This window comes from Gekko japonicus, unplaced genomic scaffold (genome assembly GCF_001447785.1).
Source record: "Gekko japonicus isolate JY-2015 unplaced genomic scaffold, Gekko_japonicus_V1.1 scaffold2153, whole genome shotgun sequence".
Classification (NCBI taxonomy): Eukaryota; Metazoa; Chordata; class Lepidosauria; order Squamata; family Gekkonidae; genus Gekko; species Gekko japonicus.
In genome coordinates, this window is record NW_015172069.1 from 92,371 (window position 1) to 108,698 (window position 16,328).

The following is a 16,328-nucleotide window of genomic DNA, read 5'->3' on the forward strand; positions in this document are numbered from 1 at the left end:
AGGCCATTTCAAAAAGCGGTAGTAATTAACGAAGTGGAGAACAATTCCAGAAATCCAATAACTTTTAATGCAGGAGGAATCTTAATAATATTGTTAGATAGATATTCCTTACTTATTCCTAGCTCAGCCTTCTTTCAAGCAGCGCAGGGCACACTTCATACACACAGTGATCACATTTTATCCTCACAATATCTGTGTGATGTAATTAGACTGAAAGGGCATTATTGGCCCAAGGTAACCAAGTATGCTTGATGGCCAAGCAGAAACTTGAACCCAAGCCTCCTCAGTGCAAATCCATCACATTATCACCCACATAACAATGGTTACGCCAATAATAGTATGCCAGTAATAGTAATAATGATAAGAAGAAGAATTGAAGGGCTGTCATGTAGACAATGGAGCAGATCTATTCTCTCTTGCTCCGGATTGCAAGACTAGATCTAATGGGTGGAAATTACAAGGGAGTCGATACCGGCTAAATATCAGGAGAAACTTCCTAACTGCAAGAGTGGTTGAGCAGTGGAAAAGACTGCCTCGGGAGGTGGCGGATGCTCCTTCGCTGGACATTTTCAAGCAGAGGCTGGACGACCATCCTTCGGGTATGTTGTAGGACACTATCTTTCAGCTATGCTCCTGCAGAGTGCAGGGGGTTGGACTAGATGACCTGCAAGATCCCTTCCAACTCTAACATTCTATGATTCTAAGAAGAAGAAATACAGAATTAAACAGCTTTTATATTTTTCCTTACTTTGTGTCACAGGTTGCAGGGTTGAGAGGGCCACATGGTTCATATACTTTTCCTTTAGGACAGGTGAATGCTGTAAATGATAAGAAAAATAGATAAAGGTAAACATAAGGATGTATTTGCAGGTTCAAGGAGGGTAGAGGGTGAGGCGTTAGAAGGAATAAACACATGCACAACCATCCTTTGGTAAAATATATGGCTGCAGCTTATTTTATTGCATACAGGCAAGGGGCAATGGCGCAGCATGGGGACGGATCCAAGCAACAGGCGACCCGCCTGCCACCTGATGGAACCCCTACCCAGCCTGTCTGCTGGGAGACCAACCGTGGAGTGACAAGATCTCGGGACACATGCGGGTGCCGGACTCTTCAAGGTCCCCTTGCCACCTGGTGGTGGAAGCCAGCCAACAGTCCCCGCCTTGGCATGTGGCTGAGTGGCTCCACCTCCCAAGGCTCCTCTTGGGAGCCCCCAAATTGGGAGAGACAGGCACGCAAGCATGGCCTCCCCCCCCCCCAAGGATCCATCCCGATGCCCAAACCGCTAAGCTGCGACAGCAAAGAACAGACCAGAGAAACACCGTAACATGACCAAAACGAGGGAGGGTGGGTGGGCAAGCTGCTGATCTGATGAGAAGAGGAGGAGGAGCAGGAGGTGTGTGCGAATGTAGCGAATAATCCCTCCTTTGGGGATGGGGTGGGGGTGTTGTATTCCATGGGATTCCTGTGGGGCCATCAGGGCATCCCACCTGCCACCCCGATTCCTTTTTTCTCTTCTGATTTGTAGCTTTATCAGCTCCCCCCCGCCCTTGAGTGTGCAGATCAGGAGAGTCCCAAACAGAGAACTTGGGTGTGGAGAGAGATTGGGAATCCCTTTTCTTTAAGGCGTGTTCCTCAAAGTAAGAGGTCAGATGCCTTAACTGGAGTGAGTGGAGGCTCTTTTGGGGTAGGAGGGAAATTCTCGGATGACGGTATCCTCTTTGATAGGGTGCACCTATTTCTGCTGAAGATTCCCACCTGAATGTCTTTTCTCTGACAGCATAAGGAACTTTTCAGGATGTTTTCATTAAGAAGGGATCCTGGTGTAATTTTCATGTTAACTGATAGATGAGTGGTTGTTTTTAAAACTATTCTTTTCTGTTTGCAATCTGCCCTGAGTATTATTGAGAAAACGAGGACTGAGATGAACCAAAGAGGTCAGCAGACCAAACGTGGGGATGAGGGAAGGCAACTTCTTGCTGACAAGACAGTTTCACAGCTCTTCCAATGAATGGCGTACACATATTGGCAAGGCCAGCTGGTTAAGTTCTGTGGGTAGCCATTAAAATAAATCCTAAACCTTTTAGGTAAATAACTATGGCTGCGGTCACACGGAGCATTAGGCACGCTAGAGGGACGGAAGATAGGCGGATTTTCCAGGCGCGATCTCACCACCACATCTGGGAAGCGTCGAGCTCCTGTGGCGAACCCGAGGCTTCCCGCGGAAGATGCGCAGTAAAAAAACTAGTACCTCGGAGGGACTAGTTTCCGGAAACCGTGGGGCAAGGGTGGGTGCCTGATCGCGTTTCCGGTGGGTGCCCATGTCCCGTCGCTAAAAGGTTTTTTTTCCCAAGTCTCCACGGGATGCGCACAAGCACCCAACGGCGCATGCGCACACTTCATTTAAAAACAAACAACACAGCCCCCTCCTCTTTTCCATACCCCCCCCACTCCTGGCTCGGCCTGCTCGAGAGGAACTCTCTGCGCCGGGTGGCAGAGGGGGAGGTGCAGGGGGTGTGTGGCGGGAGGGCGGCCAGGCTGAAGCTCCTCCTGGAGGGGACCAGACGGAAGACAGTTTGCATTCCTCTGCAGCCCTGTGGTCAGGGGGGAGGTGCTGATCACAGGACCCCTGGAAGGGGTTAAATCCGCAGAGCCTTTTTCTAGAGAGGCCACTTCTTTGCCGTGCCGTAGGATTGTCCTGTGATCAGCACCTCCCCCCTGACCACGGGACCTCGACGGGATGTCTGATCGCTCAGTCGCACGTTATTTTGCTCCGGGGCAAACAGCCACACTTCCCCCCCCCCGCATTTTCCTGCCCGTGTGACCGGGGCCTTAATTTGCTTTGCCAGACACAGAAACAGATTGCCACCAAGTTACAATGGAAACTCCCCTGTCTAGTCCTACCATGTCTTGCTGAATTATTATCTTCAAAGACATGTCTGTCTGTTTTTAATATGAAATTGATAATATTAAACTAAGTAACTTGTTTTATTATTAAGATTTCATTGCTGTATGATATGTGATAGCCCAGGATAGCCTGACCTCATCAAATCTTGGAAGCTAAGCAGGGTAAGCCCTGATCCTTATTTGGATGGGAGACCACCAAAGAATACCAAAGTTGCGACTCAGAGGCAGGCAGGGCCGGCTCACTCACTAGGCGAACTAGGCACTCGCCTAGAGCGTGGCAGCCCTTAGGGGTGCCAAACTGGCACACCCTCTCGCTGTCCTGGTTCAGCTGCAAACACTACTGAGTTTTAAACATGTTATGATCTTTCTGATGATACCAACACCAATTCCACCAAAGAACGTAGCCCTCTGGGCACAGAAGGGTCACTCAGCTGAGTCAAAGAAGAATCTAAGTAGGGGACTATTACATAAGGACACTCAAGTTGCAACTGACTTATGGCAACCCCAGCAAGGAACTGTCAAGGCAAGTGAGAAGCAGAGGTTGTTTGCGACTGCGAGTGCCTTTCTTTGCAGAGTCTTCCTTGGTGGAAGCCAGATGTTTAAAAGCAGGCAAAGTTACAAAAGGAAAAGTGAGTGTTAAGAGCATGGGTGCCAGGGGAACAGGAGGTCCAGGGTACAGATCCAATTAATGGGTCGGAGCCATGGTGGGCGCACGGGGGGCGGGCGCCAGAAGGGATCCTCGCCTAGGGTGCAAAATAAGCTGGGGCCGGCCCTGGAGGCAGGCAATGGCAAACCACGTCTGATCGACTCCTGCCTTGAAAACACTATCTGGTTGCCATAAGATGGCTGCAGCTTGATGGTTAGAGAAAAGAGAGATGTGAATAAGCTACAGCACTGATTGAACGAGTACTTACGGCAGGAGCCATTGGTCTTTGCTCTCCAGTCAATACAGACACCTTTAGTGGCACAAAGAGAAGCATATATCTCCAGCCCAGAGCACTGCATGGAAGTATTGGTCATATAGCAAGCATCGAAGTTACAGCCTTGGTAGAAAGGTTTTGGAGGTATCACATCATGGCACTTCGAGAAGATGCTGTAAAGGTACCAGAAATGTCACGTGTGAAAACGAGCTTTCAGACAGATGTTCTTCTTTTCCCTACACCCCTATTAAAACTTTCAGCTAAAAATACAGACTGTTTTCTTTTCTCTAGATCAGTGATGGCAAACCTTTTGGAGACTGAGTGCCCAAACCGCGACTCAAAACCCACTTATTTATTGCAAAGTGCCAACACGGCAATTGAACCTGAAGACTGAGGTTTTACTTTAGAAAAAACAACTCATACATTAACTTAAGTTGATCCAAACAAAGTAAGGAAAGCAATCCCAAATGCTTTCACTTACTTAAAATTATTTGGCAGAGAATTCGACACTTTAATGCTGGTCTGGGCCTGGCTGGGGCGATGGCACGCGTGCCCACAGAGAGGGCTCTGAGTGCCACCTCTGGCACCCATGCCATAGGTTCACCACCACTGCTCTAGATGATACCCTTGTCATTAAACTCTCGAAGCAGGAAAAAGTAAATTAAGATCATCTGCCATCTTACTCGCTCCAAATCATCTGGCAAAGAGGGCTGGGTTTACAAGTTGGTGGTGGAGGTGGTGTGGTTGCAGGTACTGGTGGTGGTGTAGAGCAGTACTCTTTCTTGTCACTAGGGACTCTCCAAGCGGGAGCCATGCGGGGACAATCAGTGACCACACCACTGGGTAAGCGGCACTCATCTTTTTTGTCGTTTGTGCAGGTACCTGGAGGAAAAGAAACGGAATCAGAGAAAGGAGGTGGGAAGCAAGACATCCACGATTAAATGTACAGAGGTCTACATTCAGATGAAATGCAGAGATGCCATCAGTGTCCTAGAGCTTTTTGACAATTCTGTTTGGAGCCGATTGAAGAAATATCAGGGGGCAAGGAGGTGAGCCGGCAGCGCCATGACTTCTAGCAAGGGTAGGCGGGAAACCAAAGCGATGCCTCTGCGATCCAACAGCAACCTGACAGGGTCAGGCCAGGGAAAAGGCCAGAGCAAAGTTGGCCACAAGGGGGGCTAAGCCTTTCCTAGGGATGGGAGGCAACACTTCAAGGTGTTGGTAATTACCTTCAAAGCCTTATACAGGTTGGGGCCAACATACCTAAGGGACCGCCTTCCCTATGGAACACTATTGGAACACTTTCCCTATGAGGAAAGGTTAAGGCGCTTGGGGCTCTTTAGCTTGGAGAAACGACGACTGAGGGGTGACATGATTGAGGTTTATAAGATTATGCATGGGAAAGAGCAGGTAGAGAAAGAGGTACTTTTCTACCTTTCTCACAATACAAGAACTCGTGGACACGCCATGAAATTGCTGAGCGGTCGGGTTAGAACGGATAAAAGGAAGTCCTTCTTCACCCAAAGAGTGATTAACACTTGGAATTCACTGCCACAGGAGGTGGTGGCGGCTACAAGCATGGACGGCTTCAAGAGGGAATTAGATAAGCATATGGAGCAGAGGTCCATCAGTGGCTATTAGCCACAAGGTATAGATAGGGGCTCTGGGGCAAGTGATGCTCTGTCTTCTTGGTGCTTGGGGGGGGTCAAGAGTGGGAGGGCTTCTAATGTCCTGGCCCCACTGGTGGCACTGGTATTTCTGGCCACTGTGTGATACAGAGTGTTGTGCTGGATGGGCCTTTGGCCTGATCCAACATTGGCATCTCTTATGTTCTTATGTTCCCATATACGCCTCGGAGAGCGTTACGCTCTGAGAGTCAACATCTCCTGGTGATCCCTGGCCCAAGGGACGTCTACCTAGCTTTGACCTGTTGGAACATGCTCCCTAGTGAGATCAGGGTCCTGCGGGATCTTATGCAATCCCGCAGGGCCTGCGAGACGAAGCTGTTCCACCATGCGTCTGGCTGAGGCAGCGGGCGTCCACATATGCCCCCCCCCAGGTTGCGATCACCCACCTACTGATAACCAGCCATACTCCATTACATCAATGGGCCGGATTCTCCCTATGGCAAGCATGACTACTGATTTTATGTTTTAATATGCTTTAAAATTTATTGTATTTATTAAACTGTTGTAACCTGCCCTGACCCCATTTACGGGATGGGCGGGATATGAACCGGGGGGGGGGACTTGCAAGTACTGTGAGGAACTATTTAAGCTCCTCCAGCCCAAAGATGGAGCTGCGGTGGCTCAAGTGGTTAAGACACTGAACTGCAGGCTGTGGAAGGTCCCTAGTTCAGCAGTTCGAGACCCGGGTGCCACATGATGGAGTGAGCTCCCGTCTCTAGTTCCAGCTCCTGCCAACCTAGCAGTTCGAAAGCAAGAAATTGCAAGTAGATAAATAGGTACAACTTCGGTGGGAAGGGAACAGCGTTCCGTGTGCCTTGGTGTTTAGTCATGCCGGCCACATGACCACGGAAACGTCTTCGGACAGCACTGGCTCTTCGGCTTGGAAACGGAGATGAGCACCGCAACCCTAGAGTCGGATTCGACTGGCTTTTGAGCAAGGGACACCTTTACCTTTTACTAGCCCAAAGAGAAGGAGAATACAATCACAGCTACTCTTCTCTCCATGGAGCTAACTCAGAGAGAAGGGCAGGAGATTGAAGAGAGAGTCCCAACAGGAGGCAGCAGACCCCTCCCCTCCCAGTCTGACTTCTCTGCAGGAGTGGGGGATGAACTTGGTACCCCCTGTGGTGGCCTCATCCTCAAGGAGGAGGCGGACATGCCATGCCTTCACTCTGTGAATCACCAGCCATGGATTGTTGGATGGTTTTCCCTTCATGCTGCTAGTGATGTAGGGATAATAACACTTTTGGCGCTAAAGCATGAACAAAAAGGGTCTGTGGAGCAAGATGCGTTTTGATGGGAAGCATTATCCTTACCACACTGTCCTTCGGTATTGTTGCCGAATTTGCTATAGGGAAGCTTTATGGAGAAGATTAAACCACTGAAGGTGACGGTAGCCCCAATCTCTGGTATCTCGACCATCATATTGACACCCAGCGTGGAGACAGACATGCCATCTTTCTGGAAACCGGGGTTGACAATCTGGTTGTTGAAGTAGATCTGCAAATGAATTTAACTTTACAATCAGGAATTCTCTTTCATTTGATGTAGGTGGACTGTCTGTGGAATGCCTCAGCGAAGGGTCTCTTAATCTTCTGCTATGGCTTTCAGGAGAACGAGGGTGCTTGGTAGAAGGCTAGCTAACATCCCTTTTGCATATTTACATACAAATATGTAATCTTCATATCTGACACTTGGGTTCCTCACAGTATTCCCCAATCTCCTGTTTATTTGCCTCTTTATGTACCTCAAGGAGACCAAGTTGAGTGGCCAGTGCATAATGGTTATCTTCATATAGCTGGCCATAATTAATCTGGGCAGCCAGTGCACAAGAATGTAGGATTAGTAACAAGAGTGATGATACATTTTACTTCATGTAGCTATATTATTAAATTTTTAAAAAGATACATTAATGTATTGACTTCAGAAATATACATTTCCTATTTTGTGGTCATCACGGGTTGCATTCCATGGATCATTTCCCTAAGAACAAGAGCTCTTACACAAGCGGAACCACAAGAAAGTCATAGCAAGTAGCTCTTGCACTAAATCCACTTTACTGGATCCCATCTTGTGTTTCTGCTTGCACAAGGCATAGTGGGAGATATATTTCAGCAACTGTTGCCTCCCATAATGAATTTCTTCAATCAAATCATACTGCACCTCCAAATTGGGAGGTAATGACTTCTTCAAATAGCCTTTTGTTTTTGTTTTTATACACAGCAACACTGACTGGAAACGAAATTCGGTGCTTTATCTTACAGCAGCTCTTGAGCAAATGGAACGGTAAAGTAAAATTTGGCTTCTGCTACTGCGGTGGCTCAAGTGGTTAAGACGCTGAACTGCAGGCTGTGGAAGGTCAGTAGTTCAGCGGTTCAAGACCCGGGTGCCGCAAGACAGGGTGAGCTCCTGTCTCCAGTTCCAGCTCCTGCCAACCTAGCAGTTCGAAAGCAAGAAATTGCAAGTAGATAAATAGGTACCACTTCGGTGGGAAGGGAACAGCGTTCCGTGCACCTTGGCATTTAGTCATGCCGGCCACATGACCACGGAAACGTCTTCGGACAGCGCTGGCTCTTCGGCTTTGAAACGGAGATGAGCACCGCAACCCTAGAGTCGGATTCGACTGGCTTTCGAGCACGGGAAACCTTTACCTTTACTGCATGGGCTATCTCAGATCATCAGCAAACGATGAATTCACACTTCTATTGATGCTCCTCTATTGATGTCTCAGACATCGTACAATGAATGAAAGCTCATGGACATAATAAGTTTTCTCTTTCAGGACTGAAGTCTGACTTCTGTTTCTCTTTGCTTTGTAAAGTGAACTTGTTTCTTCAGGGGTTTTTTTAAGTTCTGCCAGTATTATATTTCCTCGAGGTCAGTACACTAAGGGAGCCAAGTCAAACATTTTATGTAATATTTTTACCTTGTTGGCCTCTGCTCCATTAAAGAGTTCGCGGGTTAGCACTATTTTTGCAGATTTGTAGAAAATAATAATAGACTGAGGGCAGGAAAGTCCATCTTCTGCATCGCAGAAGTAATTGTCAATGAGAACCTTGAAATCGCCGTATTTTGGTGTAATCTGCTGCACCAGCACGTACGTGCAGTTGTCCAGGAAGGTGTAATAAGTTCCATCAAATGTGATATAGTGAGGGTCGCCCCAGCCGCTGCAAACACCTTATAATGAAAGGGGGGGAAATGATTAAGACTTTAACAAGACGCTGAGAAACATTCAGTTGTGACTCAAGTAATAATAATAATACCTCTGTAGTCATTCTAAAATTACTAAAATTGATCTGTATATGATATTTTCTTGAGTGCAATCAGCTTCATTTCCACTTACATTCACATTCATAGTGGTAACAGCAGCCATCGTCGCTGAAGACTTTCACGGGTGGATACCCATTTTCACAGACTATTTTCTCCACTGGGGGGCACTTCACTTGGTTTACAACAATTTTGTTATTCCCTTCACAAGTTGACTTGGTACAATTGGATATCCATGTTTCACCCTCCTGCAAAGACAATGAAATTGACACGGATGCAGCTTTCAAATTTTTAATTTAAATTAGAGCCTGTTATGCACGGGCATTTCCCCCAGCTTTCATCGTGATGCCGGTCAGGTTTTCTTTGTCATCCTGCGTTGATTTCCTTCCCTTCATGCTCAGTTCACTTTCTGGTCACTGTTTCCCCAGGTTTTCTGAGAGTGCTTATTTCCCCCCTGTTTCGGCAAATGTATAATAATCCAGGACCCTGCTTCCCCTGCTATCTCCTTTAGATGATTAGTGCTACCTTGAATTAAACAAATATGTGTAAGTCTTATAAGTTCTGTGATGTCTAATTTTAAATGCAAAATGTTGAATATGAAATTTAATTTTTAAATGTGAAATTTTATCATTTCAGTGTGTAAATCTAGCAATGGGGGAAACTTTCTTTTGCTCATTCTATGGACACATGCATGGTGATGGTGCTGGATTACCTGTGTACTGCCCTCTGGGAGACGTAGTAAAGACAAGTTGCTGCTTGTGGGTGATTTTAGAAATGCTTTCCTAATGCCTTTGACATTTACTCTGCCTTGCAGTGCTGACAAAAAAGAATTTAAAAATTCCTAGAGATTAACAACTATTGTTCTTTTAATCCATTTTTAATATTTTGTGGTTTAAATTTTTTTTACTTATATTTTGCTCTGTGCTGAAGCACCAATTTGTAGGACTTCTGAGTGGTTATCCAAAGTTCTTTTAAAATAGCACCCTTGCTATCATATTTTAACCTTGCCATTCCGGAAAGAATGTCAGAGCAGCATACATGCTTCTTGCTTCCACCATTATATCCTCACAACAGCCCTTATGGTATATGGGGATGACTGGTTTAGGCTCAGCCTCACACCTCACTGACTTGAACCCGAGCCTCCCCCTAGCCCATGTCTGGCATTCTAAGCACTACACGGCACATTCCCACACCAGTGTCACTAAGTAACATCAGATAATGAAAACTATGAAGTGTTAGCTATCACATATTGTCACATATTGCCTAAACAAATGTGCTTAATAGTAAAGTCAAATAACCAGAGAATATCTTGGGAGTAAGCAGCAGGGGTCATTTCGGGGGGGAACGCAGGGGAACGCAGTTCCACCGGGTGAGGTGCAGGGGGAGGGGCACATGATGAAGCCCCGCCCCCTGCTTCCGGCCGCCCCGCTTCCAGCCCTCATTCAGCCAGGAGGAGGCAGGAGAAGAGGGAGAGTAAGTTGCTTCCTCCCCGCCTCTCCCCACCCCTGCCTGCCTGGGGCCAGGGAGGGCCTTGGCGGGGCTTCCTCGCACTCCCGCCAGCCTTGCAGGTCCACCGCCGGGCCCCTGATGTCAGGGGGTGTGGCATATGCTAATGAGTTATGCTAATGAGTTCCCCTAGCTCTTTTTCTACGAAATGACTCTTGGTAAGCAGCATTAAAAGTTTGCAATAGCAAAGTTTGTCCACAGTGGTTGGAATAATTTTCAGCTCTAGCACTGAACGGCTGATAAGTTTTTTGTGTTGTGAATGATGGTTAGCTTGTGTGATTATTGGGCTCTTTTTGTAGCAGGAACTCCTTTGCATATTAGGCGACACACCCCTAATGTAGCCAATCCTCCCCTGTAAGAAGAGCCCCTGTAAGAAGAGCTCTGTAAGCTCTTGGAGGATTGGCTACATTAGGGGCGTGTCGCCTAATATGCAAAGGAGTTCCTGCTACAAAGAGTCCTAACTCCCTAGCTATGTTGCTAATTATCAGTGGCTGTGAGATCCAAGCACCTCCAGCACCTTATGAAGCCTCAGCTTGTGATCCTTCTGTTCTCCCAGCCTGTAGCCTCCTCTTTATTCTTCGGGCCTCTAACATTTCAGGAACACACATAAGGCATAAGGCTTTCCCCTAAACAATAATGGCATTTATTTGGGGGAGGGGAGGGGAGAACAGTAATGGAATAAGTCGTTTACCAAAAAGGGACTCTAGAGGTGCAAACATCTATAGCTAAGAAATGGAATAGTCACCTGAGGAAGAGCCATTTTCATAATGAAGAATGATTAAGAAGAACTGTCAGATGGCTGGGGGAGGGGCGTTTACAGTCTACCTGTCGCTGGAATCAATGAAGAAACCTCAGTGGAACTTTTCTACTGTGTCAATATACCCCCCGCATAAAACAGTTGTTTAAAATATTTTCAAGTAGTACCTTCCTGGGTGGCACAGCGTCAGGACAACCGGGTACACGGGGTGCTGGTGTGCTGGTGGTGACTGGGGCTGTGCTGGTGGTGGCCGGTGTGGTTTCGACTGTTGTGGTCGGTTCGGGTGTTGTTGGTTCGGGTGTTGTTGGTTCGGGTGTTGTTGATTTGCAAAGCCCCTTGAATCTTTCAACAGAACATGTTTCAGTACAGATGGCATAGAAAAGGCAACCATCGTGATCTGTTTTATTATAAATCGTTTCACCTACAAGGAAAAAAAACACAACTCTGTTAGATTCTACAGTTGGAGGCACAGATTTCATTTGTAATATTGCAGATCCTTTAACCTGATTCAGCTAGTTTTCCAACTGCAACTCTTGCTTGAGCAATGGGACCTACTAACCATAGTGGCCCATGCTCTGTTCAGAATGTGGCATCATAATTGCTAGCTGGAGTGGAATACAGCTGGCATAAGACTCTTGATCTTAAAGATCTGCACTAGCTTTCTGTTCATTTTGAGTTCCAATTCAAGGTGTTAATTTTAACCTACAAAACGTCGCCCAGTTTGGGTTCCAGGGTACTTCAAGGACTGCCTATTCCCATGCTCTTCTGCAAAGGCACTGCACACAGCTTCACATCCTGGAGCCTTCCTGTCTTTGGGGGTGAGGGGGGTGATCCAAACGGACTTTTCACATTTCACATCGTGACAGCGATAGGCAGTATTTTTTCAGACCACAATATTTTCCAATCACAAACTACTATCCAGAGTTGCTGAGATAAACATGCAAACAACATCCAGGCATCCAGGCGATTCAGGAGCCTTGGTAGCAACTCTGGAGGATTCTTTGGGGATCGGGAAAATACCACAGAGGAGAACCTCCATTTCCTTCTACCTCTCGCCCGATCCAAAATAACCCCTTCCTGAACCTGCTTTTTACCAGGGAAAGCATTTACTGGAATTCCAACATTTCATGGAGGCTTACCCAGGCATACTACAAAAACAGAAATTATTTTCTTTTCCTGTAAAACTGAGTAAAACAATTCCGGGTATAAGTAGTAAAGCACTGTAAAATAAAATACATACCGGACTGATAAACACTCTCTCCAATTTTGCAGAAACATGGGCTCACTGGTGGTGTTGTAGGTGTGGTTTGGGGTACTGTAGTTGTCGTTACAGGTATCGTTGTAGGTGTGGTGGTAATTGTTGTGGTTGGTTCAGTAACTGTGGTAGTTGGTTCAGTCGTGGTGGTGGCTTGTACGGTTGTAGTTCTGCAGTTAAGGTTTTCCTCACAGCATAATACCCGTACCTCATAATTGAGACACTGCTTGTTCTTCCCCATTTGATTCCCATTCATGCACACCAGTCCCTTATTGACATCACAATCTACATTCTGGCCAACCTGCTCAATGCTTAAGCCAGGGTGATTTTCAGCCCTACACTGGATATTTGCTGGCTTCGCACAGATCTTGCCTCCTGCAGCCCGGATATTATTATATGTTTCCATGTCTCCTCCCTTAGGTCCAGAAGTGGGGAAGTTAACATCAAACCATTTCGACCATGTGCATATGGCGGGTCCGCAAGTTGTTCCAGGAGACGTGGTTGTCAGTTGTGTTGTGGTGGTGGTTGGAGGCACGGGGGTAGTAGTGGGTGGTGTTGTGGTGATTTCTTTGGGAACTGTGATAGTTGTACCTCTGGTGGTTGTGACTGGTGTGGTTTCTTTGGTCGTAGGACTAGTGGTAGTAGTAGTAGTCTCTGTGGGAGTAGTCGGGGGAACTGTAGTTGTCGTTACTGGTACGGTTGTAGTTGTGGTTGTGGTGGTGACTATAGTAGTTGGTTCAGTAACTGTGGTAGTTGGTTCAGTAACTGTGGTAGTAGTAGTAGTCTCTGTGGGAGTAGTCGGGGGAACTGTAGTTGTCGTTACTGGTACGGTTGTAGTTGTGGTTGTGGTGGTGACTATAGTAGTTGGTTCAGTAACTGTGGTAGTAGTAGTAGTCTCTGTGGGAGTAGTCGGGGGAACTGTAGTTGTCGTTACTGGTACGGTTGTAGTTGTGGTTGTGGTGGTGACTATAGTAGTTGGTTCAGTAACTGTGGTAGTAGTAGTAGTCTCTGTGGGAGTAGTCGGGGGAACTGTAGTTGTCGTTACTGGTACGGTTGTAGTTGTGGTTGTGGTGGTGACTATAGTAGTTGGTTCAGTAACTGTGGTAGTAGTAGTAGTCTCTGTGGGAGTAGTCGGGGGAACTGTAGTTGTCGTTACTGGTACGGTTGTAGTTGTGGTTGTGGTGGTGACTATAGTAGTTGGTTCAGTAACTGTGGTAGTAGTAGTAGTCTCTGTGGGAGTAGTCGGGGGAACTGTAGTTGTCGTTACTGGTACGGTTGTAGTTGTGGTTGTGGTGGTGACTATAGTAGTTGGTTCAGTAACTGTGGTAGTAGTAGTAGTCTCTGTGGGAGTAGTCGGGGGAACTGTAGTTGTCGTTACTGGTACGGTTGTAGTTGTGGTTGTGGTGGTGACTATAGTAGTTGGTTCAGTAACTGTGGTAGTAGTAGTAGTCTCTGTGGGAGTAGTCGGGGGAACTGTAGTTGTCGTTACTGGTACGGTTGTAGTTGTGGTTGTGGTGGTGACTATAGTAGTTGGTTCAGTAACTGTGGTAGTAGTAGTAGTCTCTGTGGGAGTAGTCGGGGGAACTGTAGTTGTCGTTACTGGTACGGTTGTAGTTGTGGTTGTGGTGGTGACTATAGTAGTTGGTTCAGTAACTGTGGTAGTAGTAGTAGTCTCTGTGGGAGTAGTCGGGGGAACTGTAGTTGTCGTTACTGGTACGGTTGTAGTTGTGGTTGTGGTGGTGACTATAGTAGTTGGTTCAGTAACTGTGGTAGTAGTAGTAGTCTCTGTGGGAGTAGTCGGGGGAACTGTAGTTGTCGTTACTGGTACGGTTGTAGTTGTGGTTGTGGTGGTGACTATAGTAGTTGGTTCAGTAACTGTGGTAGTAGTAGTAGTCTCTGTGGGAGTAGTCGGGGGAACTGTAGTTGTCGTTACTGGTACGGTTGTAGTTGTGGTTGTGGTGGTGACTATAGTAGTTGGTTCAGTAACTGTGGTAGTAGTAGTAGTCTCTGTGGGAGTAGTCGGGGGAACTGTAGTTGTCGTTACTGGTACGGTTGTAGTTGTGGTTGTGGTGGTGACTATAGTAGTTGGTTCAGTAACTGTGGTAGTAGTAGTAGTCTCTGTGGGAGTAGTCGGGGGAACTGTAGTTGTCGTTACTGGTACGGTTGTAGTTGTGGTTGTGGTGGTGACTATAGTAGTTGGTTCAGTAACTGTGGTAGTAGTAGTAGTCTCTGTGGGAGTAGTCGGGGGAACTGTAGTTGTCGTTACTGGTACGGTTGTAGTTGTGGTTGTGGTGGTGACTATAGTAGTTGGTTCAGTAACTGTGGTAGTAGTAGTAGTCTCTGTGGGAGTAGTCGGGGGAACTGTAGTTGTCGTTACTGGTACGGTTGTAGTTGTGGTTGTGGTGGTGACTATAGTAGTTGGTTCAGTAACTGTGGTAGTAGTAGTAGTCTCTGTGGGAGTAGTCGGGGGAACTGTAGTTGTCGTTACTGGTACGGTTGTAGTTGTGGTTGTGGTGGTGACTATAGTAGTTGGTTCAGTAACTGTGGTAGTAGTAGTAGTCTCTGTGGGAGTAGTCGGGGGAACTGTAGTTGTCGTTACTGGTACGGTTGTAGTTGTGGTTGTGGTGGTGACTATAGTAGTTGGTTCAGTAACTGTGGTAGTAGTAGTAGTCTCTGTGGGAGTAGTCGGGGGAACTGTAGTTGTCGTTACTGGTATGGTGGTAGTTGTGGTTGTGTGTTTTTGTTGTGGCTGTGTAGATGGTTTTTGAGGGGATGTAGTTTTTCCAATTGCTGTAATAATTGTTTTTGCTCTTGTGGTTGTTACTGGCAATGTTGTGGTTGTCAGTGTTGTGGTTGTTTCAGGGACCAGAGTCGTTGTTGTGGTAGTCTCTGGAGTGGTAGTTGTTGGTATTTTTGTTGTAACTGTTGTGCTAGTTTCTGGAACTGTAGTAGTAGGTGTTGTTGTGGTTGTGACTGTTGTGGTAGTTTCTGGAAGTGTAGTAGTTGGTGCTGTGGTAGTTTTTGGAACTGTTGTGGTAGTTCCTGGAACTGGAGTAGTTGGTGGTGTTGTGGTTGTTACTGTTGTGGTAGTTTCTGGCACTGTTGTGGTTGTTACTGTTGTGGTAGTTTCTGGAACTGTCGTGGTAATTTCTGGAACAGGAGTAGTTGTTGTTGTTACTGTTGTGGTAGTTTCTGGTACTGTTGTGGTTGTTACTGTTGTGGTAGTTTCTGGCAGTGTTGTGGTTGTAATCGTTGTGGTAGTTTCTGGAACTGTAGTGGTAATTTCTGGAACGGGAGTAGTTGGTGGTGGTGTGGTTGTTACTGTTGTGGTAGTTTCTGGTACTGTTGTGGTTGTTACTGTTGTGGTAGTTTCTGGCAGTGTTGTGGTTGTAATTGTTGTGGTAGTTTCTGGAACTGTAGTGGTAGTTTCTGGAACGGGAGTAGTTGTTGCTGTGGTTGTGACTGTTGTGGTAGTTTCTGGCTCTGTTGTGGTTGTAATTGTGGTAGTTTCCGGAACTGTAGTTGTTGGAACTGTTGTAGTAGTTTCTGGAACAGTACTTGTTGGTAATGTGGTTGTAACTGTTGTGGTTGTTTCTGGTACTGTTGTGGTAGTTTCTAGAACTGTCGTTGTTGTAATCGTTGTTGTAGTTTCTGGAACTGTAGTGGTCGTTTCTGGAACAGGAATATTTGGTGTTGTTGTGGTTGTGACTGTTGTTGTAGTTTCTGGAACTGTAGTTGGAGCTGTTGAAGTAGTTTCTGGAACTGGAGTAGTAGTGGCTGTGGTTGTTGTAGTAGTTTCTGGAATTGTTTTAGTTGTAACTATAGTGGTAGTTTTTGGAACTGCAGTTGTCGTTGGTGTTGTGATTGTGACTGTTGTAGTTTCTGGAAGTGTAGTTGTTGGTGTTGTCGTAGCAGGTGTAGTCACAGGTTTTGTAGTTGTAAGTTGTGTGGTTGTTGGGCATGGTATAATAACTTTTTTGCAGCATTCAATTCTTATCTCATAGTTGTAGCAAATCGGCGCCGGAAAC

At 46.5% G+C, this 16,328-nt stretch overlaps 1 protein-coding gene across 1 annotated transcript in view; it reads right to left on the reverse strand.

The window, feature by feature from the left end:
* Nucleotides 1-744: 744 nt before the first annotated feature.
* The window catches only part of LOC107118487 (mucin-5AC-like), a 120,210-nt gene continuing 104,626 nt past the window's right edge, over nt 745-16,328 (reverse strand). Inside the window, exons 32-39 of the mRNA XM_015420840.1 lie at nt 15,245-16,098; nt 11,213-11,466; nt 8,859-9,030; nt 8,442-8,692; nt 6,832-7,015; nt 4,511-4,709; nt 3,822-4,000; nt 745-818 (exon numbers count right to left, since the gene is read on the reverse strand). Of these exons, the coding sequence (XP_015276326.1) occupies nt 745-818; nt 3,822-4,000; nt 4,511-4,709; nt 6,832-7,015; nt 8,442-8,692; nt 8,859-9,030; nt 11,213-11,466; nt 15,245-16,098 (2,167 nt within the window). The remainder of the gene's footprint in view (nt 819-3,821; nt 4,001-4,510; nt 4,710-6,831; nt 7,016-8,441; nt 8,693-8,858; nt 9,031-11,212; nt 11,467-15,244; nt 16,099-16,328) is intronic.